Below are 20,990 nucleotides of genomic sequence, written 5' to 3'. Positions count from 1 at the left end.
GTTACAACGTTATGTCAATTTAACTTTTACATAAATTTTAGCTTTTATCAAACTAATATATATGTAGTATGTATTATGTATACAGATAAAAATAATCTTGCATAGGGTACATACTACATACCATATAAATTACAGGCAAATCGATCCAACAATTTTTGTAAAAAGCAATTTAACTGAAGGCAAGGCATTTTGATAAAGTAAGGACAACAACAGTAAGGGCCGATTTTTCAATCTCTGGTTAAAACTTATCCGCCCAATAAAGTATTACACGATAATATTAAAATGTCACCTGTAAACTGTCAATTGCGGGCAATAAGAATACATTCTGAAATGGTAGTTTTATACGTTATTTGACGAATAAGTTTTAACCAAGGATTGAAAAATTAGCCCTAAGTATGCATTTAACTTAGGTATAAAATGGACGGAGTTTTTGAAGCTGTATTCGAATATAGACGATCTCTACATTATCCATCTGCATTTGTCTATGTTGAAGTATGTTATTCTGCTTCATAAACTACATGACTGTTAATTATCATCAAAATACGTTCAGTAGATTTTTCGTGAAAGAGAAACAAACATCCATACATTTTTATTTCTTACAAACCTTTGCGTTTATAATACTAGTATCATCCGTAGATGAATCCGCGGGAATAGGATTAGGATATGCAGATTATTAGAATAACAATAATATGAAGATGTCGACTATCCCTTATTCGTTTTATTGTCACGTAGATTGCGCAGAATGTAGCAGAGATGACCATAATTCTATCTGAGGGACGTATAAAGCACGCAGTGGATATAATATTGTCCTGTTGATTTATAGCGTTTGTCAACGGTTTAAAGTATAAGAGTAAGCGGTGTTCATATATTTGAAAAATTGAAAACTTTTGGTTTTAAAATTTTCAATAAGGCGAATATTTTGTTTCGTTTGACGCATTTCATTGGTTACTTTAATTAGCGTAGAATAGAAATACAAATAGGTACAACTTTCAACAGTACTGATGGGTATTTAGCCCATTATTATTATGTATTTGAAGAACAATATCAGTAACGTTAAACCTACCAATTACCATATTATGTTAACTTATCCAACTTATGTATATGATAGTCGGAAATATTATACATGTATAGTATCTATCTATAATAAATTCTACTTCAAACTTATTTTCAACTCCATATCCACTGAACAAGCGATTTAATTCATGTCTCCTTTGCCAAATTGTTCCGTGCCTAAATTATAAATGAATAATCGAATAAAAGCACAAAAATGCATTGAATTTCGATGGTATAAAAACTAATAAAAAAGCTTACCATAAACAACGGTATCGCAGCGCTTTATAGTTCCTTATTGTCTATTGACCAATTAAATTGAATCGCTTCCGCTTATCATTTACACCACAAGAACAATGTCAACATCCCATCATTCGTCCTTACGCTAGTTAGAGTCGCGACGAAATGCTAACGGGTTCTGTATATTGCGTAATGTCGCGGAATCCCAGGAATGCTATATGCTGATTGCTGGGTTTTGTTTAGGTCATTCGGTCCGGTTATATTGAGATTTTCTTTAAATATTCATGTGTATAAGTCTAGTTTGTTTTTCACGGTATCGCAAAAGCTTTTCCTCGTATCATAATCTTTCAGTTATGGTTTGATTTTTTTTTGTGATAAAGTATCATTTTATTTTTCAAGTTCTAGACTATCTGTGAATAAAGTTAAAATGGTAGACTTTCGATAACAACATTATTTTCGGAATTTAATAATAGAAAGACCATAGAAAGACCATGACACGTCCTTGGAGGTTGCATCGAGTCAGCGTCTAACTGTCAGCGGAACAACATAAGCTCCGTGTTAAAAATTTTTTAAAAATAGTTTCTGTGTAAAAACTAAAGTAAAAAGTGCTGCATCTACATCAATTATCTCCAAATATCGTGTGTTTATATTAATTTACGTCATCGAATTGGTGTTAAAATAAAAAATTCTAAAACGTAAAATTTTAATTAAAAATAACTAAATACAACATAAATAACAGTATCCAGTGTTAAAAATTAAAACAGAAGTGACAGTGTAAATCGTGGAAAGAATTATAATATAAAAAAAGTGTAAAATAGTTTTAAAACAGACAAATTAGTGTTTCTTTGTTCTCGTAATGACTCATTTTTTAACGGTTTTATCTCGCCGCAAATAATATAGACTTTTCACGTATAACCGGCGTGCACATTTGGTTCAGTGGTGTAACTCCAACGATAAACTCAGTGAGCCCGAGATCGAATACTGCTCGTGACCCAGACTTGTTACGATTATTATTATTATTATATTTTTTTTTTTTTTTAATGGTCTAAAAATATCACACCGAATTTATAAATTTATTTAATTGCAATATAAAGCAAAATTGTATAATAAAATATTTTTAAACATGGATTCTGAAAATGTAACATTAAGAAAAAAATCTCAGAGATCACAATCGATGGAATCATTATCACTCTCATTCATATCAAGCGATGAAGTGAACGTAACGTCCTCCAGCATACCGGACTTGACGACATCTAGTAACACATTTATGTTTGGACAAATTAATAAGCAACAGCAAGAACAAATACAACATCTAAAGTCAGAATTAAGCATTGCTCATAATGAAATAGAAAACTTATTGTTAGAAAATAGCTCACTTAAAAAACAAATATTGGAACATCAAAGCGCTATTACCCATCTTAAAATTTTATGCAAAACTCCGGAAAGAAGCACGTTAAAGAAAAAACAACCCACTAAAGAAAATTTGATACCAACATTGCTGACATTTACTCCCAAGAAAAAAATTAACCTGTGTCCAAACGATATATCGTCTAACTTATCAACACCTACGCCTAAAAACTCAGAAAAAATTGACGAATTACCTCAACATTCCCCAATATCACCCCAGAAAACCCAAATAATTTCTACTAATTCTAATGTCAATAAGGAGTTATTGAAGAATAATAATGGAGCACTAAAATTAAAACAGAAAATTTTTATTTTTGCCGACCAACAAGGTAGAGGAGTACAAAAGGCTCTTCAAAAGCTCTTGGGTGACGAATACATCGTAACTTGTTTTTGGAAACCTGGCGCCGAGCTTCACGAAGTTATTAAATCATCAAATTGCTTCGATGAGTTGAGTATAAACGATATCATCATTATCTTAGGAGGCACAAATAATAAAAATCCCCATGAACTGCAATATTGCTTAGAGAATTGGTTAAGAAAAATGAAAAATACGAAAAATATTATTATACCAGAAGTACCATACAACAGCTATTTAAATGAAAAAACGTTAAATTATAATATAAAGTTTATATGCAACAAATTTAATAATACTACCTACTTAGACATGAATTATTCATCTTTTTTACCCTTGAAGAAATTATTTACAATTAATTTATGTCGTTCGTTACTCCGAGAAGTGTTGCGTCTAGACTATCAAAGAAAACTATTTACATTGCGTAAAAAACAAAAAAATAATAAAGTAAAAATTGAACCGCAGATGGTACATAAGACGACACAGACAGATCCAGATAATATTGTTAATGAAATCTTACACAAAACTACTTCACTACCAAACAAACAAAATAATAATAGTCTTTTTCGTGAAAAATAATCTCAACATTCTACATCAAAATATTAATGGACTTATTAATAAATCAGATTTATTGACAGTTAGCTTAGATAATCTGAAAGACGACAATGTATATATTGACATTCTTTGTATAACTGAGCATAATATGATTGAAGCAGACACAGATTTAATTAATATAGACGGTTTTAAATTGGCAGCAATTTCTACGAGGAAAAATAGACATGGTGGTACCTGCATACTGGTGCGCAGTACTTTTACCTATAGATCTTTACCGGAAATTACGTCACGATACAGTATATCTAATATAATTGAATGTTGTGCCATAGAAATAGAACACCTACTAATTATTTGTGTATATCGCCCGCCGAGAAATAAATTGGAAGATATAAATCTGTTCTTTCGAAACTTTACAGATATTTTAGAAAATTACTGTCTTACTAAGAAAAAAATAGTAATCTGCGGTGACTTTAATATAGACACTCTTAAAGCCACCAGGGAACGTTCAGAGCTATTACATCTACTAGAGTGCTATAATATAAAGCTAGAACTAAACAAACCAACTCGAATCAATAGTGGTACGTGCATTGACAATTTCATGCACAACGTACGAGGATGTAAATCAATTATTATTGAGTTAGCGCTATCAGATCATACATCTCAAATATTATGCTGTCCTATAAAACCTTTAAGCGTTTTCCGAAGCTGGTACATAAAAAAACGTGACTATAGTAATGAAAACGTAATAAAATTTACAGAATATATGAAATCTCTGACATTTAATGAAGTATATAGATTGCAGGATGTAAATGACGCATTTAATGAATTTTTTGACATGTTTAAATTATTGTATGTACTATGCTTTCCAGTAATAAAAATAAGGGTTCTTGCGCATAAACGACAAAGATGGATTTCTAAAGGTATAAAAAAATGCTCTATACGAAAACGGCAGCTACTATGGACATACAGGAGAAATCAGACTACAATAAATAAATTAAATTATAAGCAATACTCTGGACGACTTAAAAGGATAATTAAATTGACCCAAAAATCACAAAACGACTACTTTATTAAAACCGCACATAATAAAGTAAAGGCCATGTGGAACGTTATAAACAAAAGCAGACAAAATACAGACAAATTCAATGAAATATCTACAATTACTGTTGATGACGAGAAAATTGAAAATCCATTAAAAATTGTACAAATATTCAATGATTATTTTACAAATCCATTAAAAATTCAGAATATTACGGACATCCCATCTAAAGACTGCTTAAATTTTCCAAGCTCATCTCATTCCATGTTCCTCAATCCAACAACACCTACAGACATAAATAGGATAATAATTTCTCTTAACGACACCAATAGTACGGGATATGATGAAATAACAACTGGTATCATTAAAAAAGTTTCAAATATTATATCGCCAATACTATGTCATATTATAAATGTATGCATGACTAGTGGTAAATTTCCCGATAAGCTAAAAATAACTGTGATTAAACCCATATTTAAGAATAAAGGAAGTCAGGAAGACATTAATTTTTATCGACCTATAGCACTCATACCAGTTATATCGAAAGTCTTTGAAAAGGTAATTTATAACCATCTCAATAATTATTTTGAAAAGAAAAATCTATTTGCTGAGGAACAATGGGGATTTCGTAAAGATAAATCTATTAACATGGCCATTCATCAATTTCTAAAGCGAATTATGATAAGCCTAGAAAACAAAAATAATATTTGTGCTATATTCATGGACTTGACGAAAGCATTTGACTGTGTGATTCATAAAATATTACTAGATAAACTAGAAAGATATGGAATAAGAGGTAACATTTTGAATCTGATTGAATCATATTTAACTGGTCGTAAGCAATATACACAAATAAAGCGAATTTGTCCTGATACTAGGGTCATGAGAATATATAAATCAAAACTTGACACAGTTAGATATGGTATACCCCAAGGCAGTGTACTGGGACCGCTATTATTTAATATTTACATAAATGACTTCCCTAAATCCATTAGAAATAGCATAGTTATGTTTGCTGATGATAGTACTGCAATTTTCACTTCGGAAGATATAATAAACCTCAAAGAAGATGTGACAGACTCCCTAGACAAAATGATTACATGGCTTAAAATGAATAATCTGACATTAAATTTAGAAAAAACAAAACTAATGACATTTACTAGACATAAATTAAGTAACCCCCTGAACATAATGTACAAAAACAAATTATTAACACAAATAGATGAAACAAAATTTTTAGGTATATATATAGATGAAAATTTGAATTGGAAGGCTCATATTGACCATATTTGCTCGAAGCTAAGCAAACTGTCTTATGCCCTTTATATGCTGAGAAAAGTAGCAAACGAGGCAACTCTATTATCTGCGTATCATGCCTATGTGAATTCCATATTACGCTATGGTATAATATTCTGGGGTAATAGTACAGATATAGAAACCGCATTTAAGTCACAAAAACGGTGTATAAGAGCTATATCTGGTATAAAGCAAACAGACAGCTGTGTCCCATATTTCAAAAAGTTTTTTCTATTAACTCTACCGTGTTTATATATATATGAAGTTATAATGTTTGTAAAATGTAATCTCAGTATGTATGAACATTTAAAAAGTAAGCGTAATGATCATAAAATATGTATGTTACCCAGTAGAACTAGACATTTTTCTAAAAGCATTTTTGGTATGGGTCCAACACTGTATAATAGACTACCTAAGGCAATAACAGAAATAGGAAGTATAATTAAATTCAAATGTAAATTAAAAGACCTTTTAATACAAAAATGTTATTACTGTATTAAGGACTATATTAATGATAAATCACTCGCTGATGTGTAATAACGACTTATTAATGTATAACTATTTTATTAAATTTGACTTAAATTTTGGACCTTAAAGATAAAATTATTATTTGTTTAGCTGTAAGATTATGTATTTGTAATTTCATATGCCTAACAGGCAGATTATGGCGGGACTTATGTTTGTATAAGATCTGAATTGTACCCATATTCATGAATAAAAATATTTGAATTTGAATTTGAATTTGAATTTGAATCGACGTCTTAAAACAATATTAACACAGACTACTAAATAATTACTTCTTAGTTACTTACCTAATTTTTATTAATCCAGTCTTTAAAAATGACAGAACTATAAAGGTCGTCTAGTGTAAACTGTAAACCACTTTCCCACACTAGAAATACTATATAATAATATATTGTTTCACCATAACACTCGGACCGGCTTTAATTACTAAAAACATTTAAAAGTCATACAAAAAGTTGATTCTTGCGCTCCCGGTACGACCTCCTTCGCATCAGCTCCTCATTATCCCTGAAGCACATAGCTTTTCAAATGATATACACAATGCATGCATTTTACGTAAATTATAATGGCAGTTCCGCATTCATTGGGGCTTGGGCGCGCCCTTTGCGCAAATGGCTTGTGACGTGAAACGTACTATTGCGATGGGGATAGGGTTGGCACTAGGGTATAAAATAATTCAGATACCTAGTATTGAACACTTCGTGAAACTACGATAGAGTTTGCTTCTATTGCAGCGCTACAAGTCCTAATTTAATAATTTAATTATTAAATTGATTTATAAACTAAGTATCCTTTTGTTATACGTTTAACTAGTTTATGTATTCCAAACTTTTAAACAAGTTCAATAGTTCATTGAATAGTTTCCATTAGCCGTGTTGGCTTAAAATAAATAGACATGTACACATCCCCCTGGACTGAATCTCTAAATCTTGATATCGGGGATGTAAAATTATACATTTATATGGTTTTATCCTATGTTAACTGCGTGGTTTAACTATTCAATGGTTCCTAAACTAAACTCAAGTTTAAAAGATTATGTTCTGTGATAACCCTATCTATTCCTAAGGCGTATTACTAACTACATGCAGGCATGGACTAGAGTGATTTATACTGTGATCGGGCCCTTAGGTGTGGATTTCATTAGGTACTAGTTAGTTAAAGATCTCTGATATTTGTCAAAATTATTAGATCGGAATGTTAGGCCATTGTCGTGACATTGTTATGCTTTGAACAACACTTCTATAGATCTGTCAAATGAAAATTGTCGATACAAATTATGCTAGCGTTAGAATTTAGAAGTTGTAACATCCTGAAATACATCATTTTCACTCATGTAGATGAATACCGATCAACTTTAATATATTTTATCCTTTTAAAGTACCCAACGTATTTCTAATCTACTCAGCAATTTTTATTCGTTGGTTAATTGAAAGTTCAAACGAATAAGTGTCAACAGTAGATATACAATACACATACAAATGAATTAAACTGAGCGTCAATGACCTATTAAAAAAACCAGACAGATGATGATAAATGTGTAGGTAAAAGCAGCCAAAACCCATATTCCCTAAACATAGAAAATCTAAATCAAAATTAAAAACACTAGAAACCTAAACAATCGCAGATCTCTCCTGAGGCTAAAGCAGCATCGATTTTGATAAAGCGCGTGCCAATTTAAAATAATTTATTTGTTTGTACTTGTAGTTGAAAAATGATTGCACTCAACATCAAAACGGCTGCTTTATAATTAAAATTGCGAGCATAAATCAAGTATATCGTGTATAATTGAATGTTTGTGCGGACTTGTATAAATCATAAAATATTTATTTGAAACTACATACTTGTTTATTGCGGTTTTGTTTGCGGAAAAATGTAGCATCTTCGTTCGGTATATCTACTTAAATATATAAATATAATATATCTAAACAATAATATGTAAAAAATCGTTCAAATGTATTAGGTATTTTGTGCAATGCTTCGGACATATAAATTATAGTAAATTTGGCATAATTTTAAAGTTTAAACTTTAAACCATCAACTACAGAGTTTCTTCCCGGTTCTTCTCTGTAGAAATTTCTTTTCGAACCGGTGGTAATTGGGAAACCTATGTTTCGACGATTAAAAAATACTTCTAGAAGAAATCTAATTGAAGAAATCAATATTTGAGTAAGTGTTTGAATAGAAGGACATTATTACTATACGGGATCCAATTTTCAGACAGAGTCATATTATGTAAAAACTAGTATACCACAAGATCAAGGATAGTCGGTTAGAATAAAGCGTGTTCTGAACGAGGAAATAAATCACTAAATTCGGATTTACTATTTGGGCTTCCTAATAGGATATCACGTATAGCGTTCATGTTGTTGTACGGTGTGCAAAAAAGTCTTTATTTTTTGCTAATAGCGCTTAGTAGATGTGTATTAATATATTATATTATTATGAGGTTAATGTTTCAGAAGGAGTAAGACATTTATACATTTAAATTGTATGTATTGCTGCTTTGGTTTAACCAGAGCACAGATAATATAAAATAATTTTTGTACCCAGTATTGCGCCTAGTATTATATAATATTCTGTTAACCGCTGTTAACAATTTTAGCTTCGGAATTCACAAGTAGTATTTAAAAGCCGTTATAAAACCTTCGAAAGTTCACTCCTTCACGTTGCATTTAGGTAAGCGATATAATATATTGCTTGTACATATATTATTAAAGAATCATACCATTTTCGGAAGGAATCAAATCTCGATAAACACGACTAGCTACATGTGTGCAAAAAAATTAAATATAAATAAAAATAATTAAATTAAATACCTTTTTATGCTGACTGTACTTCATAATGGGATGAAATTTCAGCATTCCTCATCGAAGCCGTATAAACATTTCTCTCCACTAGTATTAGTTTGTAGAAATCAGATATGTATAAAATGTAATTTAGGTACTTGTAAATAAATCCATGCCAATGTTACACGTGTAAAAGTTATACACTTTCCCGGCTAAACTGCTGAACCGATTCTGATGAAATTTAGCCCTGAGATAGTTGAAATTTTTGGATCAAACAGAAATGACCGTGTTTTTTAATGTTTATTAAAATTTTCCGCACATTATTCGTATAAGTAATATATTTGTATGCACAGATTATTTGTATAATTTCCTACTTTTACGAAATAAAAATGAAGAAAATTTAAGAAACAGATCTAGATATTCTCTGTTGTTATTTTTAACTTTATCCATAAATCGATAAATAAATACAATACGTACAATACCTACATAAAATCTTCCAAAATAGTATAATTAATGTGAGTAGTACACAAATATTTTATTTTTATCATATTATTCAATTAATTCTCTTTTATTTTATATCAGATTATAATATGACGCAAAAGCTGTGGCAAAAGCGTATGCCATTTTTCTTTATTTGTTTCATTTTCAAACGCCTTACAGTTTATTTATAGCAAATGTGCGTATATAAAACCTTATTAAGGCTATGTATATTATACAATGTGTGATATTGACACATTATTATCTTTTATAAGTTATTTAGTTGTTTATTAATAGAATAACTATTTATAGGTTTAGAATTTATATATAGAGATTAAAAACAATCACCTAATTAGATTTTCCTACCACATACTACCTACATAATATTTAAATACAGGTGACTTGATATAGGTGTAATCGTTTAAAGAGATAAAAATATTATATTTATACTCATTTGGAGTAAAAAAGTAAAAATTACCGAGCCGAAACGTATATAAGTTTCAGAAATTTTTGACATTTTAACTTTTTTTCGTAATTTACCACATTCTTAGGGAAAATGCGAGGAAAAACGATAAAAAATATTAAAAACGTTCTAATTCTTCTCGTTGTTAGATTACTATTTCAATATTCAAACTTATAATTTAACGTTAACAATTTATGATTTTATAGGAAGTATCTTAAATTTATCCATCTTACCGAAAGAATTAAAAAACAGAATATCGTGAGCTTAAACTTAAATAAACAGATAATCCAATCATAATAAACAAAAGAATTAAAGTTTCATTTCAATAAAATTTACGTATTTATTCGCTAATTGAAATGCCTACAACCTACTTATTTAAAGTTATTATTATGTGGCCAACAGTGGGTAAGACTAAAGTAACTGAGAGGTGGCACGTGCCACTTATTATTACGTTTTATTGGCCACCGATCTGCGCATATAGCCTTAATGTTGCTAAGGTGCTGACACATTGTATGGACTGTATTTATTATATGTTATAATCTTCTGGAGATATGTCACTCAATCTTATTCTAGTTTCACGATAATTTTCTTGCCTCGTATGTGTTTCTGCTTCTTTTCAATTAAGTATTTTATGGTATGTTCATTGGTTTAATAAAATGGATAGCGCTTGAAAATAAGCTCTAAGGATTGCTTGATTATTCTCTGGTCACATTTTTTGCACATTTTTTGCCATTGGAATTAGTTACATTGAAAATAATTAGGTAAGGATTTTATAATAGTTGTTAACCGCCTTGTTTTCTCGCTGTATTTGTTGTCATTCAGGTACCTCTACTTTTTTCTACTCTAGTAAACTTGATGCCTATAACTGTTGAAATAATTTTAATGATTTGCATGATTCATATTGTAGATTCTGCATAATTTTTAAAAGTAGGTAATTAAAAACAGTAACGTCATAAAAATTGTAAAACAGTAAATAAAATAATTTCTATCCCTCTATACTTCGGTCTGTAGCTGTACTTCAAACATTGGGGGCCACTGAAAATCAGTGCTGTGCTGTTGAAGGCACAGCTTAATACTGAGTTGGTCCCCTTTTTGCTAAAGGTCTGCCACACTTTTGTCTTTTTCTGTGTTTTTTGTATTCCTTATTCTTTTCATTATATCTGTTGTTGGCTTTTGGCGAAATAAATTATTCTTATTCTTATTCTTATTCTTATTCTTAAATTGTAATAATGGATATTTTATTTATTTCTATGGCGTATGAACCCATATAAATAAAATATATATTGAGATTTTTCTTATTTAAATTCATGTCCCTTGTTCTAGATATGTCCCCTGGTGGTTCATTTGACCCATATTTTTTTCCTATGCCGGCCTGTAGTCTACTAGGTATTGCATATGAGGTATGAATCATGAATGCATTATTTCCGCAAGTGTGGCCGCACCCTAACAGCGCAGTACTAAAATTTATTTCTGAACAATGTGAGTCGGAATGTTGGTCCTTGATTGAAAATCGATTTACAATCGATTGTTCTTTTTCCAACAACGAATCGGGTAATAAACGTTTAAAATACTGTCGGTTACAAAATACATCGATAAAGGATCAGCAGATTTATAGTAAAGAAAGTTATACCTACTTCCTTATAAAGTGGTCATGAGAGTACCGTTACTAGAATATCAGTTTTGGGAACAACTATAGGTGTTAAATGATATTTGTTTATAGTTTAATTCTTTGTAGGGTGAAGGGATAGTCTTAACTTTTTCTTAAGACAAGATTTTGCGATAAAAATATTGAAGGTATTTTGTAAACACGAGTATATTTGGGTTTTTAATACTTAGGTATACTTATTTTTATTTATTTTCGGCGTAGGCTATTCTTCCACCGCCTCTGCCAGCCACTGTTAGGTAAAAAAGTGATGATTATTAAAATGTTCAATACAATAAAATTTTAATAATCATTTGAAAATGTACATATTATTATGATTGTACTTGCATATGGGTCAAGAGATATTGGGCAAATTTCGTGCTTCTTATTCCGAATCTTAGGTTATCCACCATATGCCAACAACGCATCTTGTCATACCTACTTCGGCCACACGATACCTACGCAGAGGCGATGAAAATCTGGAGAGATTGATAGTGTTTGGGAACACGGAGGGAAAAAGATCGCGTGGTCGTTCACCAACACGATGGACAGACCAAATCAAGAACTCATCTGCCACTAATTTTTACACGGTCGTAAGAGACGCCATGGACAGAGACCGGTGGAGGCAAATCATCCGCTCCAGATGCAACCCTGATGCTGACCACGATCCTCAGACATGAGGGACCGACAAGAGAGAGAGATTCCGAATCTATAAAACAGGACATTATCTGTGTAATTGAATTCTTCCTGTTATATTATAAACAAAAAAACAAAGATATCCCAAAAGGAAAGGATAATGATCCCATAGTTCCTCACACACCTCACTATAACATAAACATACTATTCCTGGTTAAGTAAATAGTAAACCAATGGTCGTTCACCTTGTTCTTTTGAACTGAAAAACATTTTTAGTTCATATAAACTTTTATAAGTGAAGAATAGAATAATATTTCTCATGTACTTAAAATCACAAATTAAATATAATACTATACCTACACAGCTAAACCTTTCGTTTATATGTATCTACCTTAAAATTATGTTATCTGAAACTCAAAACTTAATTTATCGGTAATAGGTACTTATCTTAACTTTTCCAAGTAGGTAGGTAACTAGGTATTTATAAATTGTTAGTTATTTGCAATAAATCGTTTAAAATTAAATTTCAGAAGTCCTTTCACCAGACTAGGTACATTGTTCAGTGTTCTTATACATGAAATAGGCTATTTTTAATCTACTTATATCTAGGATCAACAGACAGTTCCAGGGCGAGCACCTAGTTAATAAAGACGAAAGAAAGTATGAAGTATTAACGATTACATCTCAGGAACGTACAAAGGCAAAATTAAACAAGATTGGAAATAACTTTATAGCCGTTAACATGGCGCCTTTTGATGCATTACGGCTGCAGAACATTCCAGACATGTTAAATAAATAAATAAATAATCCTGATGGAAACCATGTAGTGTCAAAGGATCTGGGAAATTGACTGAAACTTATAAATTATGTCAAGGGTAAAGTCAGCTTATGTACTCATTTTAGAATGGAAGAAATATTTCGTACATTGATATATTACAAATAATAATTAAAAAATTCTAAATCAATATTAGTTTTAGATGTAGGTATCAATAGTTAATATTTGAAAGATTTTTTTCCATATAAAAGACTAATCTCTACTCTCTACGACTCTACCTAAATAAGTATCATTTTTGCATGTTTCTAAAAAGAGTCCTGCTACATCTTATTAACACACAATATTCTAACCACATTCTAACATTATCTTATTGTGTATAAGCCGAACAAAAAAAAACCTTTAGCAATGTTTAAAACCAGTCAGCACCCACCATAACCATTTAAATTAGCCGCGTAATACCGTTCCGTGGCATTAGCAACGAAAATCGGAATCGTTTGATGACAAAATTTAATACACTGGCAACGAACCAACTGTCGCATTCGTTTATTAATCATGTACAGCTAGGGAAAGTTCATTTATACGTAACGACTGCGATACGATTGTCGTGCCCGCGAGTAGATAGCAAGAGGCTTATTGTCTAGGCGGCTATTTCAAGTCGCTAGTTTTTAAGCGAAACATTTCATCCATCAACCTCCATGCACGGAAACAAAGCTTTTGAATATTAAAGCCATTTTCAATTAAATGTCTCATTCATCCATTCACGTTTAGACGCATAATATGTATTTGAATTCGATTCCATAGTTCATTTAAAAAAGTTAATTCTTGCATTTATCTTTTTCCATTCATAATTTTCTTATTAACCGGTAACTTTCGTAGCTCTATTGTATCGATAAAAGGGGTGATTTACACTTTACGACGTAAGATTAAATTATTTTATCGTAGAAACAAGGCTTGTAGTCTAATTTTAAGGTTATGATTATAAACTATCACGATATAAAATGTCGTGTGCAATAAATGTCATTGAACCTGTCAAATAATTATTATAAGTGCATAATATTGGAAGTGCTTGAGATAGCGATAATAACATTGTATTTAAGAGAAAATCTTTGACATTTTACGTTAGTTTAAAAGCAGCTAAAACAAAGTAAACTGAAGTAGGATAAAGTAATATTAATTAACTGTAAACTGATTTTGTTCGATGTCTGGCTATTAAACATGATTTATAACTTACGATAGCACAGATTATATTTTTAATTTTAGATTTCAGACTTTACATATTTATAAATCATATACTCGATCAAAATTGTATTAGGTATAGCTCAAGTTACGTGGTAGATATTACATATTATATACTAAATAGTCTTAACTCTAATTCCAACTGTTATTAAAAAAAATACTTACCTTTATTATTATTTATGTAGTTTTTCTATTTAGGTTACCGTACACAATAAAACATATTCCTTTATAGGATTAGTTTGTTATCTGTCTGTCATTATTTAATCCATATTTATGATACATTTTTATATCAAAAATAGTCACTCAAGGAGAAACAATAAAACTATTTACTACAATTAACCCTGGTCATGTTGAGTTTACAAATAACAGGCGACATTGCAAACAAAACGACAGACAAAGGGTGTAAATATTTGTGTTGTAACTGGGTTGATGTACTGTCGTGATATTGTACTGGCATAACTGAAAATATGCAGTTTTGTATCTCAGTATTGGAAATAAGACTTGTTTTGTATTGCGTCGTTCCTTTATTTTATTGTACGAAAGTGATATGATGTAAAATAAAATGTGGTTTACTTTTTCAGGATTGATATAAGAAATTTATTGCTAACCATTTAACATATTGCCAAAATGTGTAGTGTACCCAATAAAGATTGTAATGAATGTTTAATGTCGTTTAAGATAATCATATTTAGGTACTTAAGTTGTACGATAGCTCTGTATAAATAGACTGAAAATACAAATGCCGATCTGTATTAATTTCATAATTTGCACATCGTAATAACATTACGTTAATGAGTGGCCAAACTGTTTATTTTCCTAATTGTGCGCAGTAAAAATAGCGTAATAAATCACCGTGTCAACGAAGACATACGAAGATCTCGCATGTCTGGGCGGAGGAGATAAGATAAGCGAGAGGCTGCAGTCAGTCGCGGTACAGCTATGGACAACTTCGGTTATCGCGAGATGGGGTGGCCGTCACCCTTGCAGACGCCTCCGACGCAAACGCCGCGGTCCCGCCTCACGAGCAGCACGCGCACCCGAGACCCAGAGGAATTCCCACTCAGGGGCTCCTTCCGCCATGTACGAAGCATCGACTTACTCGAGTCCGCCAGTGAACCTGGAAAAGCTAAAGAATATCTGTTCGTCGGACCCTCCCCACCAGCTGAAGATGCGCCCAATATGTATCACAGTTTCGACGTTATGGCCCCCGATCCAGAAGCCCGGTTAACAGAAGACATGGTCCGGAGAGCGTTGTGTGAAAAAGCCTTAAGTTTAGGTGCGGGAAGATTTTTTGATGATCTTGAATGTGGATTGATTACAGCAGATAATATAGAAGAACATATTTCATCTGCTCCTGAAGTGGTTGTGAGTTTAACGTTGTTATGGGCAGCGTTTTTGGCCCGTGATGAATTATTGCCAGGACTCCTTGAAGCAGGAGCTGATGTACACTACTCTGATCCTATCGGTTTGACTGCTCTGCATATAGCTTCGTTCAGTGGTGCGAGCAGATCTGTTGCATATTTGATATCTGTTGGTACTGATGTTGACTATGCTCCCAAGTACTTTGCCCCACTTCATTGCGCCGCGTTTGGAAATTCATTAGAAGTAGCTGAATATCTTATAGCTAATGGAGCTTCTTTACATGCAGTTGTACAAAGGGCCGGCTGTGAAGATAATCTCGTCCATTGTGCAGTTCGTAACGATTCGTTGGAATGTATGGAACTGTTTATAGAGAAAGGTGTTGATCCCGCATATATAACATCAGGAGGACTTAACGCTTTACATTTAGCTGCAGAACTCGGCGCAAGGAGATGTCTTGCTTTCTTATTAAAAGAAACAAAACTTAGTGTAAACGGTGTAACAAAACAAAGGGATAAAGAATGCACTGCTTTGCATTTGGCAGCGTCAAGAGGCTATACAGAATGTATAGAACTATTACTTTCTGAAGGAGCTAAAGCGAATACAAAAAACTATAGAGGATTCACAGCTCTTCATCTGGCAGCAAGGTGTTCATCGACAGAATGTGTTGAAGTTCTTTTACGCGATGGTAACGCTGATCCAAATGCTGAAGATTATGATAAAAGAACACCGTTACATGCCGCTATATCGAAATCAGAGCGTGCTTGTGATATTATTGAAATGCTTGTAAGTTGGGGTGCGCAAGTAAATAAAAAAGATGAATACGGATATTCCCCAATACATATTGCTGCTATAGATGGACTGACGAATTGTGTGGAAACATTAATATTCCTGGGGGCCGATGTTACTTCGAAGTCAAAGAAAGGGCATACAGCATTGAGTGTAATAGTAAGAAAAACACCTAAATCTCTAGCTATCCTCAGACACAATCTTGATAATGGTATATCCCTCAGTCGTTCTACAGAAGGGAATGAAGAAGTACAAATCGAGTTTGATTTTGGAAAACTGTTAAAATATTCCTATCCACGCGAGATCACTTATTTGAATAGTTTGATTGATGAAGGCCAGAAGGACATATTACAACATCCTTTATGTTTAGCGTTTTTATTCATGAAGTGGCGAAAGATACGAAAGTTTTATTTGGCGCGATTAGTTTTCTGCTTTTTGTTTGTCGTGTTTTTATCTATATACGTGTTAACGGCTGTTGTTAAAACATGTGATGGTAAATATGCGCAAAAGTATGACGTACCTAATGAGCTGTGTCAGTCACAGTCGATTCTTGGCGATATTTTAGAAGATAATCCTATCGAATTGGAGAAATGGGTGTTGCTAGCGATCACAGTATTCGAAATAGTAAGAAAGCTGACTGGTATTACGGGGTATTCGAGCATTTATCAATACTTTACGACATTCGAAAACTTATTGGAGTGGTTTGTTTTGCTATCTGTATTTTTACTTTACGATATCGAACGAGACTACGGTTGGCAGAATCATATCGAAGGCTATGCAGTGTTAGGAGCTTGGACGAACTTAATGTTGATGATGGGTCAGCTACCGATGTTCGGTGATTACGTGGCCATGTATCAGAAAGTTTTAACGGAGTTTTTAAAATTACTTTTAGCTTACATTTGCCTGCTACTCGGATTCGCTATATGTTTTCTAGTTGTTTTTCCAAATGAAGAAATGTTTTCAAATCCTTTGATGGGATTAATCAGTACACTATCAATGATGGTTGGAGAATTGAATTTAAACATTTTAATCAACGACCCGCTACGTGACGATCCACCTTTGATTTTCGAACTTTCATCACAAATTATTTTCATCCTATTTTTGATGTTTGTAACGATCATACTTATGAATTTACTCGTAGGTATAGCGGTTCACGATATCCAAGGATTAAGAAAAACTGCAGGCTTATCAAAGCTTGTTCGGCAAACGAAATTAATTCTATTTGTAGAGATGGGTATGTTTAGCGCATTATTACCTAAATGTCTGCACAAATACATATACAGAACTGCGTTAGTTTCACCTGAAGCTGGTAAAGTCATATTAAGCGTGAAACCTTTGAATCCTCATGAGAAAAGATTACCAACAGACATTATGATGGCTGCGTATGAATTGGCGCAGTTAAACAAGCTGAAATCGGGTACATCAGTTAAGGAGATTCTATACAAGAACAAGTACCATTCATCGAAATTCAAGAACGAAGGACAGACGGATCATCAATTCAATATAGAGATACGAGGAATGCAGGAGAAAATAGACCAAACGACGTTCAACTTAAAGAAGATAGATCAGGAGATGAGACACTTAAACACGTTGTTGATGGAGCAGCAGCATCTATTGCAGAATCTGTTTAAAATGACCGACAGATCGTATTTACATTCCGCACAATTTTATCCTGAATCACCAGTTTTCTTTAGCAATAATTCTGATGTAACAAATTCGATAACTAAATGATAAGTGGAAGGAACAAAGTTTGAGTTCGTTTAAAGAATTCGTATAAGAGGCAGAGATATTTGTTGATCACACCTGTTCAAAGTGGCTTTATCTTATATCATTATTGTATATTTGATAATTAGATATTTCTTAAACCGCGTTATCTAAATGAGATAATGTTCGCCATTTGATAAGAGTGAGATGTAAGGAAAAATGTTATCAGGGTACACAAGTAAGCTAATTAAATAAATTTTATTTTTTTATTGTCACGGTTTTTTCTTTTATCGCTTGTTTTGTTACGAGTACATTTGCCATTTATGTACCTCATGATAGAGTTCATTGTTTCAGAAAATAATGGTTTTGGCTCACTGAAAATAATGTTTATATTTACTCCGAATCTTTACTTTGTTGTTTACTATAAGTATAATACTCAATTGAGAATGTTTCATGTTTTTAAATTAATTAATAAACGAATTTAAAAACTTTTTAAACTAATGAAAAGTACTTTTTAGTTTTTCATTTACACATGACTAACAACACATAAGTGAGCAACACATGGAGCTTTGTTGAAAATTATTTATGGAAAAATTGGAACAATGACGAAAAAACTACAATAAAAGAATAAATTGTTTGAATTTATTTACTATCTTTGATTTTATGATTATCATAACATTAAATACTAATCCTCAAGATTTATTACTTAAAATTATATTTAATTTAAACAAGTGAAATCTGAAACTGAAAATCAGTGATGAGTGATGACACACTGAGTCTGGCCTAATTATGGCATACGTATATTTTTTAAGTTCCATTTTTTCAACTAAATTGCATCTTTTTTATAACATGTCCATAATAAACTTATTTTCATTTCATTTCAAGTCTAAAATAGGTAAGTGAAATAGCTGGCAAATATCTCAACAAATATAACAAACTAAACAAAAGATAGGTAGGTACACACGATATTTGTATTAAAAATCCGCGGCTTTCTTCAGTGTGTGATAACTGATAAGCTAATTACATTTTGGTGAACACATTGTCATGATCAAGGACTAAATACATCATCGCGTTTTTAAAACAAAGCCTTAGGCCATTCTCCCATTACGATACGCACAGGCGATTCAAGTATCCTGCAAGTATCGGAGACTAGTCGCCGCGGAGTATCTCACATACATTTGTATGTAGGCTCGCACACTACGCTATCCGTACAATGTATGTGAGCGACTAGTCTCCGAGACTTGCAGGATACTTGAATCGCCTGAGCGTGTCGCAATGGGAGAATGGCCTTATTTAATATCTAGTCATTGAAAAGTTTGCAAGTGATTTTGAAATGCCATTTATTTTATGAAAACGGCTTTCCCTGGGTTGGCAGGGGAACACAATAAAAAAAGTAAAGCAGATTAATTTACTCAGAAAATATTAAGCTTTCTAATGGTATTCAATTTAAAGGTATTTTTTAATTTGTATAATTTTTGAGTAACTGTCATAATATAATCATATCGAATCTTTAATTATTATCGTCTAGAAAAAATTCTTCACGAACTATTCAGCCATTTATAAATAGGAAATATGATACTGACATTAAAATGAAAGTGACGCACACGCAGGTATATCATTTAAACCTCTAAAAGCTACTAGTATTGAGACAATAAATATTATCAATTAGGTACTAGATAAGTGATGCTAAGCCTTCCACGCATTCTCTGCAGTTGATGACGTGCTTGCTATGCGACGCTCATTAATTTTAATGACAATAAATAATATGTGTTTTATATTGTGTAACTCAATTAAATGTTGCAGTAAGAGTGTAAAAATCGATATATTATCTAAGTCGCGAGGTGGTAATCTGAAGACCTAATCTGAAATGATTAAAAACCTGAAAAAAAAACGACTACCGTAGCCGGTTTCTCTCTTCAGGGATAAAGCCAACGTTTATGGTATAAATTCAAAATAACCCACATAGGTACATGATGATTGGTGAATGATGATGCATACAAATATACATACATATTAGTTAGATTTACTTCAAAATGGATTGTCTAATCACATTGGTTATCATATTTTTTAAGGTATGAAGGTTTATATGTTTTACTATTTAAATAACTAGGTATCTACTTACAAACACACATTCTATTATTATGCACGGATATGTTCAATATAGGTAGCTATGGAAAATAATGAACAAGCCGCGTGTGGTCATTAGTTTTGTACAGGTAAGTGTGAAATCCAATCAGGCAGTAACATTTGACCGGAGCAATGAGGGGACATTTCATTGGTCAACAAGGCTAAATAACGGTGTGCTTGTGTTCCGGACCCTTATGTTCACAAGGTTATGTCTATTTTTAACCGACTTGTAGAAAGCAGGCTATCTAGTAAAGTAGTTGATTGGAAAATATATTATGTATCGTTTTTGGAAACTTTAAAACGTGAGTAGTTTGGTTCAACGAAATAATGTTTTAGCAATACAATATGCGTGTGCTTAGCGTTTTTCAATGGCGACTTCACTTATCACTTCATACAAAAATACCACGGGAGTAAGATGTTTCACCGAGGTAAAAAGCCTATGTCTCCTCCTCCCACTTCCCAGACTTTAATTCATGATTTAACCACTGTACCTGTGACTGTACCGTTTAAGCCAGCCGTAATTAACAGGAGA

At 32.1% G+C, this 20,990-nt stretch overlaps 1 protein-coding gene across 1 annotated transcript; it reads left to right on the top strand.

Moving 5' to 3' along the window:
• The first annotated feature begins 15,418 nt into the window (after nucleotides 1–15,418).
• LOC149899854 (transient receptor potential channel pyrexia-like) lies at nucleotides 15,419–18,606 on the top strand. Its single transcript, XM_090113935.1, has one exon. The coding sequence runs from the start codon at nucleotides 15,419–15,421 to the stop codon at nucleotides 18,356–18,358; it is 2,940 nt and encodes a 979-aa protein (XP_089970061.1). The 3' UTR covers nucleotides 18,359–18,606.
• Nucleotides 18,607–20,990: the final 2,384 nt, after the last annotated feature.

This window comes from Colias eurytheme, chromosome 20 (assembly GCF_061535395.1).
Source record: "Colias eurytheme isolate Ceu_HAF_F1 chromosome 20, ilColEury1 Martin Lab GWU primary, whole genome shotgun sequence".
NCBI lineage: Eukaryota > Metazoa > Arthropoda > Insecta > Lepidoptera > Pieridae > Colias > Colias eurytheme.
The sequence above is the reverse complement of the archived record's forward strand: the minus strand, read 5'-3'. Positions and strand labels throughout refer to the sequence as shown.

Bases quoted from the DNA above. Each gene is read 5' to 3' on its own strand.
- LOC149899854 (XM_090113935.1), top strand. From the start codon at position 15,419: ATGGACAACTTCGGTTATCGCGAGATGGGGTGGCCGTCACCCTTGCAG.